We start from the raw sequence: 12,647 nt of genomic DNA, 5'->3' as shown, positions 1-12,647 counted from the left end.
TGGCATATGTACATACTGTTCGTATGTCCTTGATATAGCCTTAATTGAAAAGCATTATAAGCAAAGATGGATAGTAGCTAGCAGTGGAATCCAGGATGTGCGTTTCGTTCTACTTGGTTATCAACAACTTTAACTTCATAATGACTAACCAATATTTTAACGATTTACATTTAGAATAAAACAAGTATTTCATTTTATTCTTTTTATGAAAAATTAGAACAACTAGTCATTTGGCATAGATCTCATTACATAACAAACGTAATATACAAAATTAACAGAAATCTAATGAATAGAGTTATAAGTGGTAATTAGAAGAACTCCTATAATAATATAATTTGAAATATGTTTAGTTTAGAAAATGAAACAAAGTACATATATCGTGTTCTAAAGATAAAATTAAGTGATCACAATGGACGCTTATTTGACTAACAATCAAGAACAATGTAAATGACCTATACTTTACTGTATGGAGATATTACTGTGATAAAAGTCATCTGAGTTCATAAGAATAGTTATTATAAACTTTTAGACTTCTATTGTCATATAACAATCCACTAAACTACATAAGAAACTTATGACCAATAACTTTGATCACAACTCAATGCGGAACTACAGGATTTGTTTCGACGAATAGAAATATTGAAGCACAAGGACATTGTGAAAAATAATACCGATCTTCTCTGTGCCATTATCGAAAAAAAACACATTCTGAGATATGGCCAATGAATTAACAATCCACAGACTAGCGGCAGTCAATATACTTGTGGAAACCAACAGAAGATTGGATCGTTTGCAAATGAAGAATTTCTTAGTAATCATAAACTAACAAAACGTTTCTTAAATTAGATCATTCCACTGAATCAGTGGCTTTCAAATGTAAAAATTCTATTTTTAGCGGTGCATGAACAATGTAATATACAAAACTGACTGAATAAACTATGTATAACACCAGATAAGTTACAGTAGTTGTAGGCTTCAATACGGTTCAAACAAACAATCTTTGGTTGCAAAACTTTGCGACTGATAAAAATAATCATGTAGCCATTTTTGTAAAGGAAAACATTGAAATACTCTTTCAGAAAGGTTTGACAGTTACTTATTCGCTCTGATTGTTATCACATTCAAGTCAACATTAATCAGGAGATTTGTTAGGATTTATTAAATTTATCAATCAGCTAAAATAAAAGTCATAATTACGATAAAAACGATCATACAATGAAATCGGCACATTTATATTGACGGTAGTAACCACCATACAAACAATAATTATTAAGATGTTAAATACAATTTAAAATTGTTAGGACAAAAATTTCATTTCTTATTTGTATAATTTAATAAGTTAACTATCATTTGAAGATTGACCCCATAGTATTTTCTTGTTTGGAGATGACTTTGGTTTCCGAAACATGTGGCTTCGAGAACATCATCATTGAGGTACTGTCTTATAGTCTTCTGTCAACTGAATTTAAAATCAAAATAAAGCTTTTTGATTCGCAATAATAAGTTGGTGATAGGCAACTATCGAAATATTCGTGGTATCCAAAAGTATACCAAACAAGCTATTTTGTCTTGTTATCTGATGTTATTTGTCAATTTCATTTGATTTCTCCGTACTCTCTATGCTATTTTTGACATTTCTATAGAGTACTTTTACATCAAAGTCTAAAGTTAGAACAGTTGCCTGTTGCGTGAATCCTTGATGATTCATAATCATTGATTTTGAACACTGTCGTCAATTTTCAACATTAAATAAAACTTCTTGTAAAGTTTGGGAAGTATTCATAACAAATTTTTAGTTTATAATATAGCAACTATCCTACAGTCGATTTTAAGTATGGTCAATCTTGTTTAAGCCTTTTCATTTACTTACTTAACAGACATCATCGTTTGGATAATAACAATTTGCATATTCTTTGTACTGTGATGACCACTAGAGCACGTGACACTCTAGCCAAAATGTTGATTGCTTAAGTATCATTCGATGATTCATACTCCTCCCCATATATGTATGCACGCAAATCCTATTATCAGCCTTTGTTTTGTTTTGCTGTGCCCTTATTCAATTTGACTATAAATTGCCTATGTAATTGCTTGCTCTTTGCTTGCTGACTGCTCTCTGACATTAGCTCATGTGCTTGTAACCTTCCGGCTCGAGTCATTTGTTGATAAATTGTAGTTGCCGCTTCTCATTGCCTTTTGATTTAACGCACCGTTAGGATTGGTATTATAACGGTTATCGAGGTGATCGATTAACGAAGCGTGTCACTACAAAAATACAAAGTTATGTCCTCTTGTTAATTAATCAAATGAATAGAACTAACATTTTGTATAAAAAATAATTTAAATGAATTAGTTACTACTCATTTTAATTAAAATCTTCAATATATTATAATTATTATTCTTATTCAATGAATATCTAATTCATTTTATGATCACATGAATGCACTAATTCATCAGTCTTCAAAGTAAAGTTCGTTGTCGTCTTGCAAGTACCATTTTTTTCAATAACATTCAATTTGCTCAAAATGTCGATTATATTTAACCTGAGTTATCTTAACCGAATATATATATATATATATATATATATGAAAGCATTCTTAGCTTCAAAAATATTCAGTTTATAAATTCATTAAATTAGCTTTCAAAATAATAAGCCTACATAAATTTGAATGATTAGATGGGTATGTTAAACAATTACAAAGTATAGACAGTAGACTTACGCATAGATGTTTTTGAAACCAAATTGATTTTTTCTTAAAAATATCTAACTGATCTGATTATATACTATATAGGGTCTAGCAGTTAGTTATGGGAGTCTTGTTCCGGCTTACCAAAGATTCTTCAGTCGAATGAGTTTGAATCACAATCTTAATGGTTGACTCTGGACTTGAACTTTATATCTATCAATTTGAAGGGTAAAGAGTTGGATAATAGGTTATCAATGAATTCAGTTAGCATAAAATTTATGAGTAGTTAATTATAAGCACTTCTATTTTCCTCTTAATATTAATCAGAGGTAGTTTTCACTTCTGGCAATTAATCAAAATATATTCAATTATTAAATATTGGCAAAATGTCTTGGGGTAGTTTTATTCCATGATCAGTGTGATCTCTAATTGCAAATTATTCTATCAGAATCATTTTTACAAAACTATATGATGCTGATAGAATATAAGTGTGCTGAATACAATTGGTAAATTTGATGAGAAGTGTTTACCGCAAGTTTTAATTTAGAATGAAAGCACTCAAAACGTTAGTAACTTAAAGATTTTAACAGATTTTATTGATTTCTTTAAAGTAGTTTATTAAAATATTTGAAAATTATGAGAAATATTCTTTTAAATGGATAGTTGATTTGCGTTATGTTCCTTCAGTCAAATTCAACTTAAGTCACATCGTATGCTTAACTGACCAGTTAATAAGTGCGTCTACTACTAAATGATGCAAGCAGTTATTATTGTCAAAGATGGATAGTGACTAGCAGTGGAATCCAAGATACGCGTTTCGTCCTATTTGGGACTCGTCAGCTGAATGTACCTTTACCCCAGAGTTAATGTTCACTCTGCGAATCGAACCCAGTACCGTTCGCTTCAAACACCATCATCTTATCCATTTAGCTACTGAGTCCTGATATCCAATTTTGCTTATAAAGCTTGTGACCCAAGGCAATATCGAGGTAATTCGCACAGGATACAAATTCACCAACAAGAGACTGATATAATTGCAGTCTTACACAACAATGTTATGATACAAATAAACAACACCAAGTGAAGTTAATATTGTCAACAAACATAAAAGTCTATATCAACATATTTTGTTTATATATTGAAACTTCTTTTTTTTTGTATCAATTAAACTTTCGTTATTAAGTTATAAGAATACTGATTAACCGTCAAATATTAAGTGAATAAGTTACTTTTGTCAGTCATCAAGACAGTATGATCAAAAAGTATACTAAAAAATCCTGGGATCTTGACGGAACGGCAACTTATGAAAAGCAAAATGCTGTTATGTGCTAGGAGGGCACGTACTAACAAAATCAATAAAAATACTGAAATAAGCTCAGTGCATCGATCAATTAGTTGATTGAAATAACTCTACAAACAATTGCAACATTATTGTTGCAATAAAAGCTATTAAACACTTTTAGAGAAATTATCTTAACTCTGTTCCTTTTGGATTATATACCATTATGATATTATCTAAGAAGACAATGAAAGCACCACGATCTAGTCATTCAAGACAGAGAACAAAATTTTGATAAATAATGAAATTTCAAATTCTATTTGTATCAATATCATAGTCGGATATAATTTCGTTACTGATATAACAAAGAATAATGATATGAAATAGTACACGTTAACAGTAACCAGCATGTTACCCTTAATAAGTAATCTAATAGCAAATATATAAAAAGTTGAACATATTTGGGCACTACAAGCTTTTTTTTACTAAAACAATTACCTTAATGTATTTATTTTATGAAATAATTAAAGAAACGAGTGATTGAGAAGACATAGATACTATCAACGAAAAGACAACAACATGTTATATTAAATTCACTTGGTGCTGTTTATTTGTATCTTCACATTGTTATTTTGGACTGCAAATGATCAGTCTCTTGGTGACATATGTTCATCCTGTACGGACTGAAGTCATAAACTTTATAAGCAAAGATGAATAGTGGATAACGTGATGCAGTTTGAAGCGAACGATACTGGATTCGAGTCCCAGAGTGAACATCAACTCTGAAATGCAGGTACATCCAGCTGATGAGTCTCAAATAGGACGAAACGCGCGTCCTCGTTTCCACAGCTAGCCACTATCCATCTTTATTATTCATATTGCTTATTTATAATCAAACAGTTTATTTTCTCTTTTCTTAAATAGTTCCTCATTTTATATTCTAACAATTTTGTATGTTCTTATTGTTGCAATTAAAAATGTAACATAAAATATGCAAAAAAGAAACATAACAAAGATCAATCAAATCTTGTCTTTTAGATTACATAATAAGTTTCATGAATAGACAACAAAAAAAGAAAGTAATTGCAATTTAATAACTTTTTCATTGTCAATCATTCAATCATAAAATTAAAAAAAAATTCATAGACAATAACAACATTCTATTTGTTTACTAGTATTCTACATAAAGTGTATAGTATGTTAGAAACAGGTTTTGTGTAGGTATGTCAAATAATAATAATAATAATAATGGTATTAGTAATAGTAATGGTAATAATAATAATAATAATAATGGTAATAGTAATGGTAATGATAATAATAATGGTTACAATGAATTCTAATATATCAAACTGTTATAATATGGAATTCCATCTTAACTGATGTCAACTATTAATTTATCAAACTTACATTTCTAACTAACTACATGAAATCGGAACATATTCTGTTTTGTTTCTTTTTTTTTAAAAAAAAAACCCTAAAAAGTCAGTAATAAACTAATCAAAATATTCAAATTATGCATTTTGTGTGTGTGAAATACCTATATTAATATTATTATTATTATTACTAGTAGTAACCGTAGTAACAGTAGTAATAGTAGTAGTAATAGTAGTAGTAACATCAAACATGCTTCAACCCTAAATATTTGACAGTATGTTTAAGACCGGTGACATAGCAGATTCAAATTAAAATCATTTTATTTAGTATTTTTGTTGTATTTGACAGCTTAAACAATTTATCAATAGAATTCAATAGTATTTTATCACTATTCGGAAACATTAAAAAAATGGTAACCTATAAAGAGATTAAAACAATTAGTTGATTTTATTGGAAGTGTTATGTATACACATGTAATTTTAATAGTTGAGTCAATTGAAGCTAGATCATCATGGAAAACATTGAAACACTGGACAGTCGTTTCGTTCTATTGTGGGACTCCTCAGCAGTGCATATCCACAGTATACACATGTCTTCAATTTTTCTTGGTTATTCATCTTTTATACAATAATTATGGATTGTATCATAACTTTTTACATAATTCTATTTGATTTACTAAATAGAGTTTTAAATAGCTTTAAATTCACAAGTTAATCTTGACTAAAAGCAAACATGGTGATGAGAGGTATTGTGAAAAATTAAAGGTATTATCTGTAAACGTACTGCAGAAAGTGAATCTCTTATTGTTCTCAGTTTGTGACACTATTCGGTAACTATTATTGTGTTGTGTGTAATCATGTGAAACGGATAGGTTTTGTTACAAATGGCAATGGAAAGTGTCAAACTGAGATGTTGATGTCTTGAGATGAAGAACTCATTGTTGTACAACAAATGTAACAATAAATAGGCTTTAATGAATGATATTCAGAAAAATGTATGTAACAAATTCATTAACAGTTGAAATCAACCTGTTAGATATTTTCATTGGCATCAATATTACTTTTTTAAAAAAAAGTAATATTGACAGGTATACCTACTGTCAAAGAAGTTAACTATAGTCAATACTAATTTTATTCTTCCTGTGATGACAATCAATGGTATATTGATTTGAGTTAACGGACAATAGTTTCATGTCTTTTGAATATCAATATATAATTCATTCATTTCCTTACTAGAGCATTATCTCACCAATTTGTTAGTTTAATTTACAAAATGATTATTTTATATAACTGATCGAACAACTTATCTAACGTTGACGGCTTATTTTATAAGCTCTTCATTATAATAAATCTATTCGTAATAAATCTATCTGATCATTACTAGATAATTACTTACTGAATGGTTATGAACCATTATAATACATGTCCAAATAGATAGAGAACTAATGTGGTGTGGGCTACTTATATTCACATAAGTAGTATATGGTGATGGTCAGGCATAGAATGTATTTTTGCAGAAGACCGATAAGGGAAGAAATGAAATGAAACGCAATCAGTAGGAAAATGCATAAACAATGAAATTAGAGAAGATGGATTGATATTTACAGAAAAAAAAGTGAAGATTGAGACAATTGTTTGTTATTTTGCAAATTAACTATTTATGGTATGGTTATCAGATTTTAGTAAGATAGTTTGTAATTTGTGCTTAAACACGTTCGACTGCCCCCCACCCGTGTTCTTGTTCATTATACTAATACAAAATCTGAACTAAATGAAATAATATACCATTATATTACACTGTTTATTAACCGATTTGTATAGCATTCAAATGTTAAGATATATATATATGTGAGATATAGAAAAATGCAACAAAACAATGAATCTCACTACTTATATCATAGTTGAAAGCGTGAGTCCATTGAAGCTAAACCACCATGGAAAACCTGGAAGCATTGGACGGCCGTTTCGTCCTATTGTGGGACTCCTCAGCAGTACGTATTCACGAATTCGCCTCGCAAGATTCGAAGCCAGGACCTGTCAGTCTCGTTATGAAAATACTAAATCTCCACAATAAACCCCTTCTGATAACTTAGATCATAACTGAAAAAGAAAAAGAAAAAGGTATAAACTATTAACAGGAGCCAATTAAGGTTATTTATCATTTTTTTTAAAAATACAAATAAATTGTTTTAATGAATAAACTTTAAAATTTTTTTATATTAAATGCCAAATTAATATAAATCGAAAGTTTATCATATGATTACCTTTTTCATTTATTTGTTTTTTGACAAGTATGATAGGTAAGATATTGTAAATAATTTAGTCATTGCACGTTATATAATTAAGCTCATGATCTATTATCAGTATTAGGACATTAAAAAGCTAATCATTTACTATGATACTTATTATATATATCTACATATAATAAAATATTAACTAATGAAGAATACTGATTTCTGTATGTTTGCTTTGACGTTTTTTAGAAAGGTTTTTCTTCTACAGGTTGGAGTTGCTGACCTCATGCCCAACCCTCCACGTTTACCCGGGATTGAGACCGGCAATAACTTTAGGAGAGCTACAGGCAAATTTCATACGACGGACTACAATGACATGTCTTACATGAAGGATAGCTGACAGATGCATTCCAAGTAAGGACTGGAGTCAAACAAGGCTGTATACTCTGCCCCTTTCTCTTTCTCCTGGTGATTGACTGGACTATGGAGACCTCCATATCTGACAGGAAGCACAGAATACAATGGAAAGCTCGGAATAAACTAGAAGATTCGGACTTCGCACATTATTTGACTCTTCTATCCCATACACACCAACAAATGAAGATGAAGACAACTAATGTAGCAGCAGCCCCTACCACAGTAGACCACAACATACATAAAGGAAAAAGCAAGATCCTAAAATACAACATGGAGAACTTTTACTCAATCACACTTAGTGGAGAAGCTCTGGAAGTGGTGGAGTCTTTCACGTACCTGGTCAGCAGCAACATCGATAAACAAGGAAGATTTGTTGAGGATTGGTGAAGTAAGGACAGTACTCTTACAGTTGAGGAATATATGAAACTCAAAACAACTGTCTGCCAACCAATACTAAAGTGAGAACCTTCAAAAGGAACGTCAAAACACTTAGTTCTATAGTATGGACCTGAAACTTGGAGAACTACTATAACCATCGTCAAGAAGGTACAAGTATTTATAAACAGTTGTCTACACAAGACACTCAGTTTCCGTTGCTCGGATACCACCACCGACAACCTACTGCGGGAGAGAACATATCACCTTCCATCTGAAGAGGAAATTAGGGAAAGACGTTGAAGGCGGATAGGACATATATTACTGAAATCACTAAATCACATCAGGAGGCTAGTGCTAACTTGGAATCCTGAAGGGAGAAGGAAAAGTGAAAGATCAAAGAACACACTATGTCGAGAATTCGAAGAAGACATGAAAAGAATGTAAAGCAACGTGAAAGAATTGGAAAGGATTGCTCAGGAGAGAGTTGGATGAAGAGTGCTGGTGGACAACCCATCCCCTTCGACGAGGGATGGAAGGCGTAAGTAAGTAATATGTTCGTTTTAGGAATTTATACATATATTCAACTCTTGTGAATATCTGTGTAAGCGTGTGAAATAAGTTCTATTTTCTTTGTGACTACACATAAAATAAAGCTTTTTTCTGATTTGATCAAATATTATTACTGACGGGATGAATTTTTTTATTTTTCCTCTTAGCTCGTTGAACATGTGTTTATTTTACATTATTCATCCATATTATCATGATAACGTAGTTTGTTGAATCGAACTCCAAGAACTGTATGTTTATCCTGGGTAACATTTTCATACAGAATCATATTTATTCAATGGCATGATGAAAAATATGCTCACACTACTTGATATAGAGAGCCAATCAGAAGTAGCCTAATGAGAAGGTCAATCGATCGCAATCAGAAGTAACTTAAAGGACAAGTGAGTTTCATAGGCTAAGGCATGGATCAATATCCTAAGGTTTACAGTGATTTATATATGAATAAGTTTTCGTGCACTTTATTCGTTAACCCATTGCAATTTCTCTCTCGCTCTTGTGTTTTCGTCCAAGTAGTCAATTAGGGGATTTAGAGCATAACACATAGTGTATCAATATCAAATTTTGGACACCACAACACTATTTCATGACAGTTTGATCTTTAATTTCTTAATAAGTTTAAGGTTAAACGATTCAAAATAGACATAAATTTACCAGTCAAATACTTCAGTGACATTGATAATATAATACTCTAAGTCTCACTTGAGATTGCTTATCATGGTGCAGGCACCTCCGATTTCTAACTTCATTGAACCGTCACGTTTATCACTGATGTTATTATTGGTAAAAGACAGTAAATTCATATCAACGATGAGTGAAAATAGAAATGGTAAGAAGATACAACTTCTATTCAAAGATCTCATAGGATAGAACGAATATTTTAAGTGCAAGAAAAATCAGTTAATGACTGTAACTGGCAACAATATTTGAATCTAATATGTTTCTAATTTATCAAATGTTATCACATTGAAATACTTTAATTTATTGATAACAAGTGTCGGAGTACTTTGGGAACTCACATAGTTTGACTGTACGTATCTATTACATTTCATATTTTATCAGAGTTAAAAAAAGAAAAGCATTAGTAAATGTGGTCTCACTCATCATTTATATAGACATTTTGATGAAAAAGAGGAATCCATTGTTATTTAGAAGTCTTTTTCCGATAAAGCTCCTATCATGTTCTCTACTGCCAAAGAATCTGGTAAAACTATTTCTCAGAAGGGGGTTTTGTGGAGATTTTAGTAATTTTATATAGTTGAAATCATGAATCAATTGAAGCTAGACCACCATGGGAAACCTGGAAGCACTGGATAGCCGTTTCGTCCTATTGTGAGACTCCTTAGCAGTGCACATCCACAATCTCGCCTCGCGAGATTCGAACTCAGGACCTATCAGTCTTAACCACCAGACAACTGAGCCGGCATCCAACATTGTTAATGTCTAACTTTAACCAATCCACGAAGTTGAGCAACCGTTCACCAATTGTCTTCAGTGAGTTGATATCTCCCAACAGATCTGGTTGAACTCCACCGGTTACTGCTTCTCACTAGAACTCCAGGAAATACCTCATGGAACGAGTCACTAGTGAGCATATGATCATTATCATTTTATAGAGTTGAAATCATGAATCGATCTCAACTATATAAGCCTATTTCTACTGCGTAACATATTGGTGAACGGTTGCTCAACCTCGTGGATTGGTTGAAGTTAAACTTTAACACTATACATGCAATATATAGGATATCCTGTGTGTATGTAAATAGTTTAAGTTTGATTACAAGTTTAGTTAACCATAGAGAATGTCAATTAACACATGCTTAATTAAATACTGAATACTTATATATAAGAGAAATTTAATGTATTGAATTATATGTTAAGGAAAATAAATTCTTCGTTTGCTTAGGTACATTGGTATTGGCTTACTAAAGTAGAATGAAATTATTTACAGATCTTAAGTTAAATCTCGTCGTGGTTTCTGAAACCCTAAATAAACGTATATTAAATGGAGTGAGAATGAATCACCTTTACATAACTAGAATTACTAGGATCATCTGAAGAAAACCACACTTTTGTACTCGAAAGAGATATCTTCAGGCTCTTTGTTTAGATTGATTCCCTATTTCCTATACCTAAGCTATATACTGAAAACCGTATACTTAGTTATGTTGTATAATCTCTGAACCTACCAAAAAACCTCCCCTAATTCTCAAATAAGGCCACAATTCATAATGTATAGCAATGAATTTAATCAAACATACAGGTATTTTTTTGGTGGAGTTTTGTTCTCTGAGCTGGATGGTTTGGTCGTGGAGCTTTCATTATTCTTTTGAACAACATTGTCAGTACAAACTTCAGGTAGAATTCAATTGTTCGAATTTCTCCCCATATGACTTATAGCTTGTTCTGTATACCTCGAACATTATTGTTGACCTATAACTTATCATAGTAGCTTCAAACTATTGATTCCATTCAATAGGAACAAATAATACTGTGATAAGCATAAATACCTCTATAGAAATCGAATGAGCTAACCAACAAATCGTGGTTATTATAAACAATGAAACTAAATTACTCAATGTATAACATTAATTTAATTTAGAAATATGTAATTGTAAGAAATCGTAGAATCGAATACCGACAAGTACCGAAGACGTACTGAACTAACTGTTCAGCGTACACACTGTTTTTCTTTAGTATACTTCCTCATTTATCAATTTTTTTGGATTTCGATAAGCAAGAGATTTGTTTGTGTGTTTTTAGAAAAATCTTTTCAGCTTTGTATAAGAGAACAAGGTAGCTCACCCCTTTTCTTGTGCTAAAAATCTGATTACAATTATTATTTATACTTTGATCACCAAAATTAGCTGTTGTCATTTAGGAATTAAGTTACAATATTGTATGTTTTTATTGTTCATACATACCAAATGTATGTTTTCCAAAAAGATTTGAGTGACTAAATCACCTTCTTTCGCAATGTATGTAATGTACTTCTATAGAGCACTATAGTAGAAAAGTACAAAATACTGTAACATTTTTTTTTAAGAATATATATATAAATTAACATATCAGTTTATGCTTTAGTACATTAACGTTATATGCCTTCATGTTGCCAATGTGGTAGTGATTTAAACTGCCATTTAATATATATACTTTTCAGTCTGCTTAAGATTTACCGGTTTGATATCCTTTTATAGATCGGGTCCATTTAGTGAAGAAATAGAATTTGTGAATAATCAATGACACGGGTATAAGATATCCATCTCGGTATTTTTTTTAAAAGATAGGTTTATAGTTCATGTTTCAGTGAAAGCGCTAGCATAGGTAAGTGTACAGTAAACTAACAGGTCACTTAACATTTTCTTTAGTTAAAACTTGGGATATATTAAAGACAAGTACATGATGATATATAGTTTCACTTATACTACATCATTTTGTGAATGAGACTGTCAAATAAAGTAATCCTAGAACTTGAAGTAGCTTTCGATTTACATACATCGATTCTAGTTATATCAATGGAATAGTTATTGCAATTTAAGAACTAAGTGGAAGGGTGACGTAATGATGGATATACCTTGTCAGTAGGTTTTATCAGTTAAAAAGTGGTAAGTGAAGAATAAAGTCGTAACACAAACTATTTGAGCATGACTTATATATTTTCAAAGCATTTTTTGATAGTTTATTATGATGATACTAACAGGTAATTTCATGA

At 30.9% G+C, this 12,647-nt stretch overlaps 1 protein-coding gene across 1 annotated transcript; it reads right to left on the bottom strand.

Moving 5' to 3' along the window:
* Positions 1–860: 860 nt before the first annotated feature.
* On the bottom strand, positions 861–1,037 carry Smp_201590 (uncharacterized protein; the record flags this gene model as incomplete). The annotated part of the gene is made up of 1 exon (XM_018796082.1): positions 861–1,037. The coding sequence occupies one exon, from the start codon at positions 1,035–1,037 to the stop codon at positions 861–863; it is 177 nt and encodes a 58-aa protein (XP_018650330.1).
* Between the last annotated feature and the right edge of the window lie 11,610 nt (positions 1,038–12,647).

Source organism: Schistosoma mansoni, chromosome 2, assembly GCF_000237925.1.
Source record: "Schistosoma mansoni strain Puerto Rico chromosome 2, complete genome".
Taxonomy (NCBI): Eukaryota; Metazoa; Platyhelminthes; class Trematoda; order Strigeidida; family Schistosomatidae; genus Schistosoma; species Schistosoma mansoni.
Note: the sequence above shows the minus strand (reverse complement) of the source record. Positions and strands in the feature narration are given on the sequence as shown.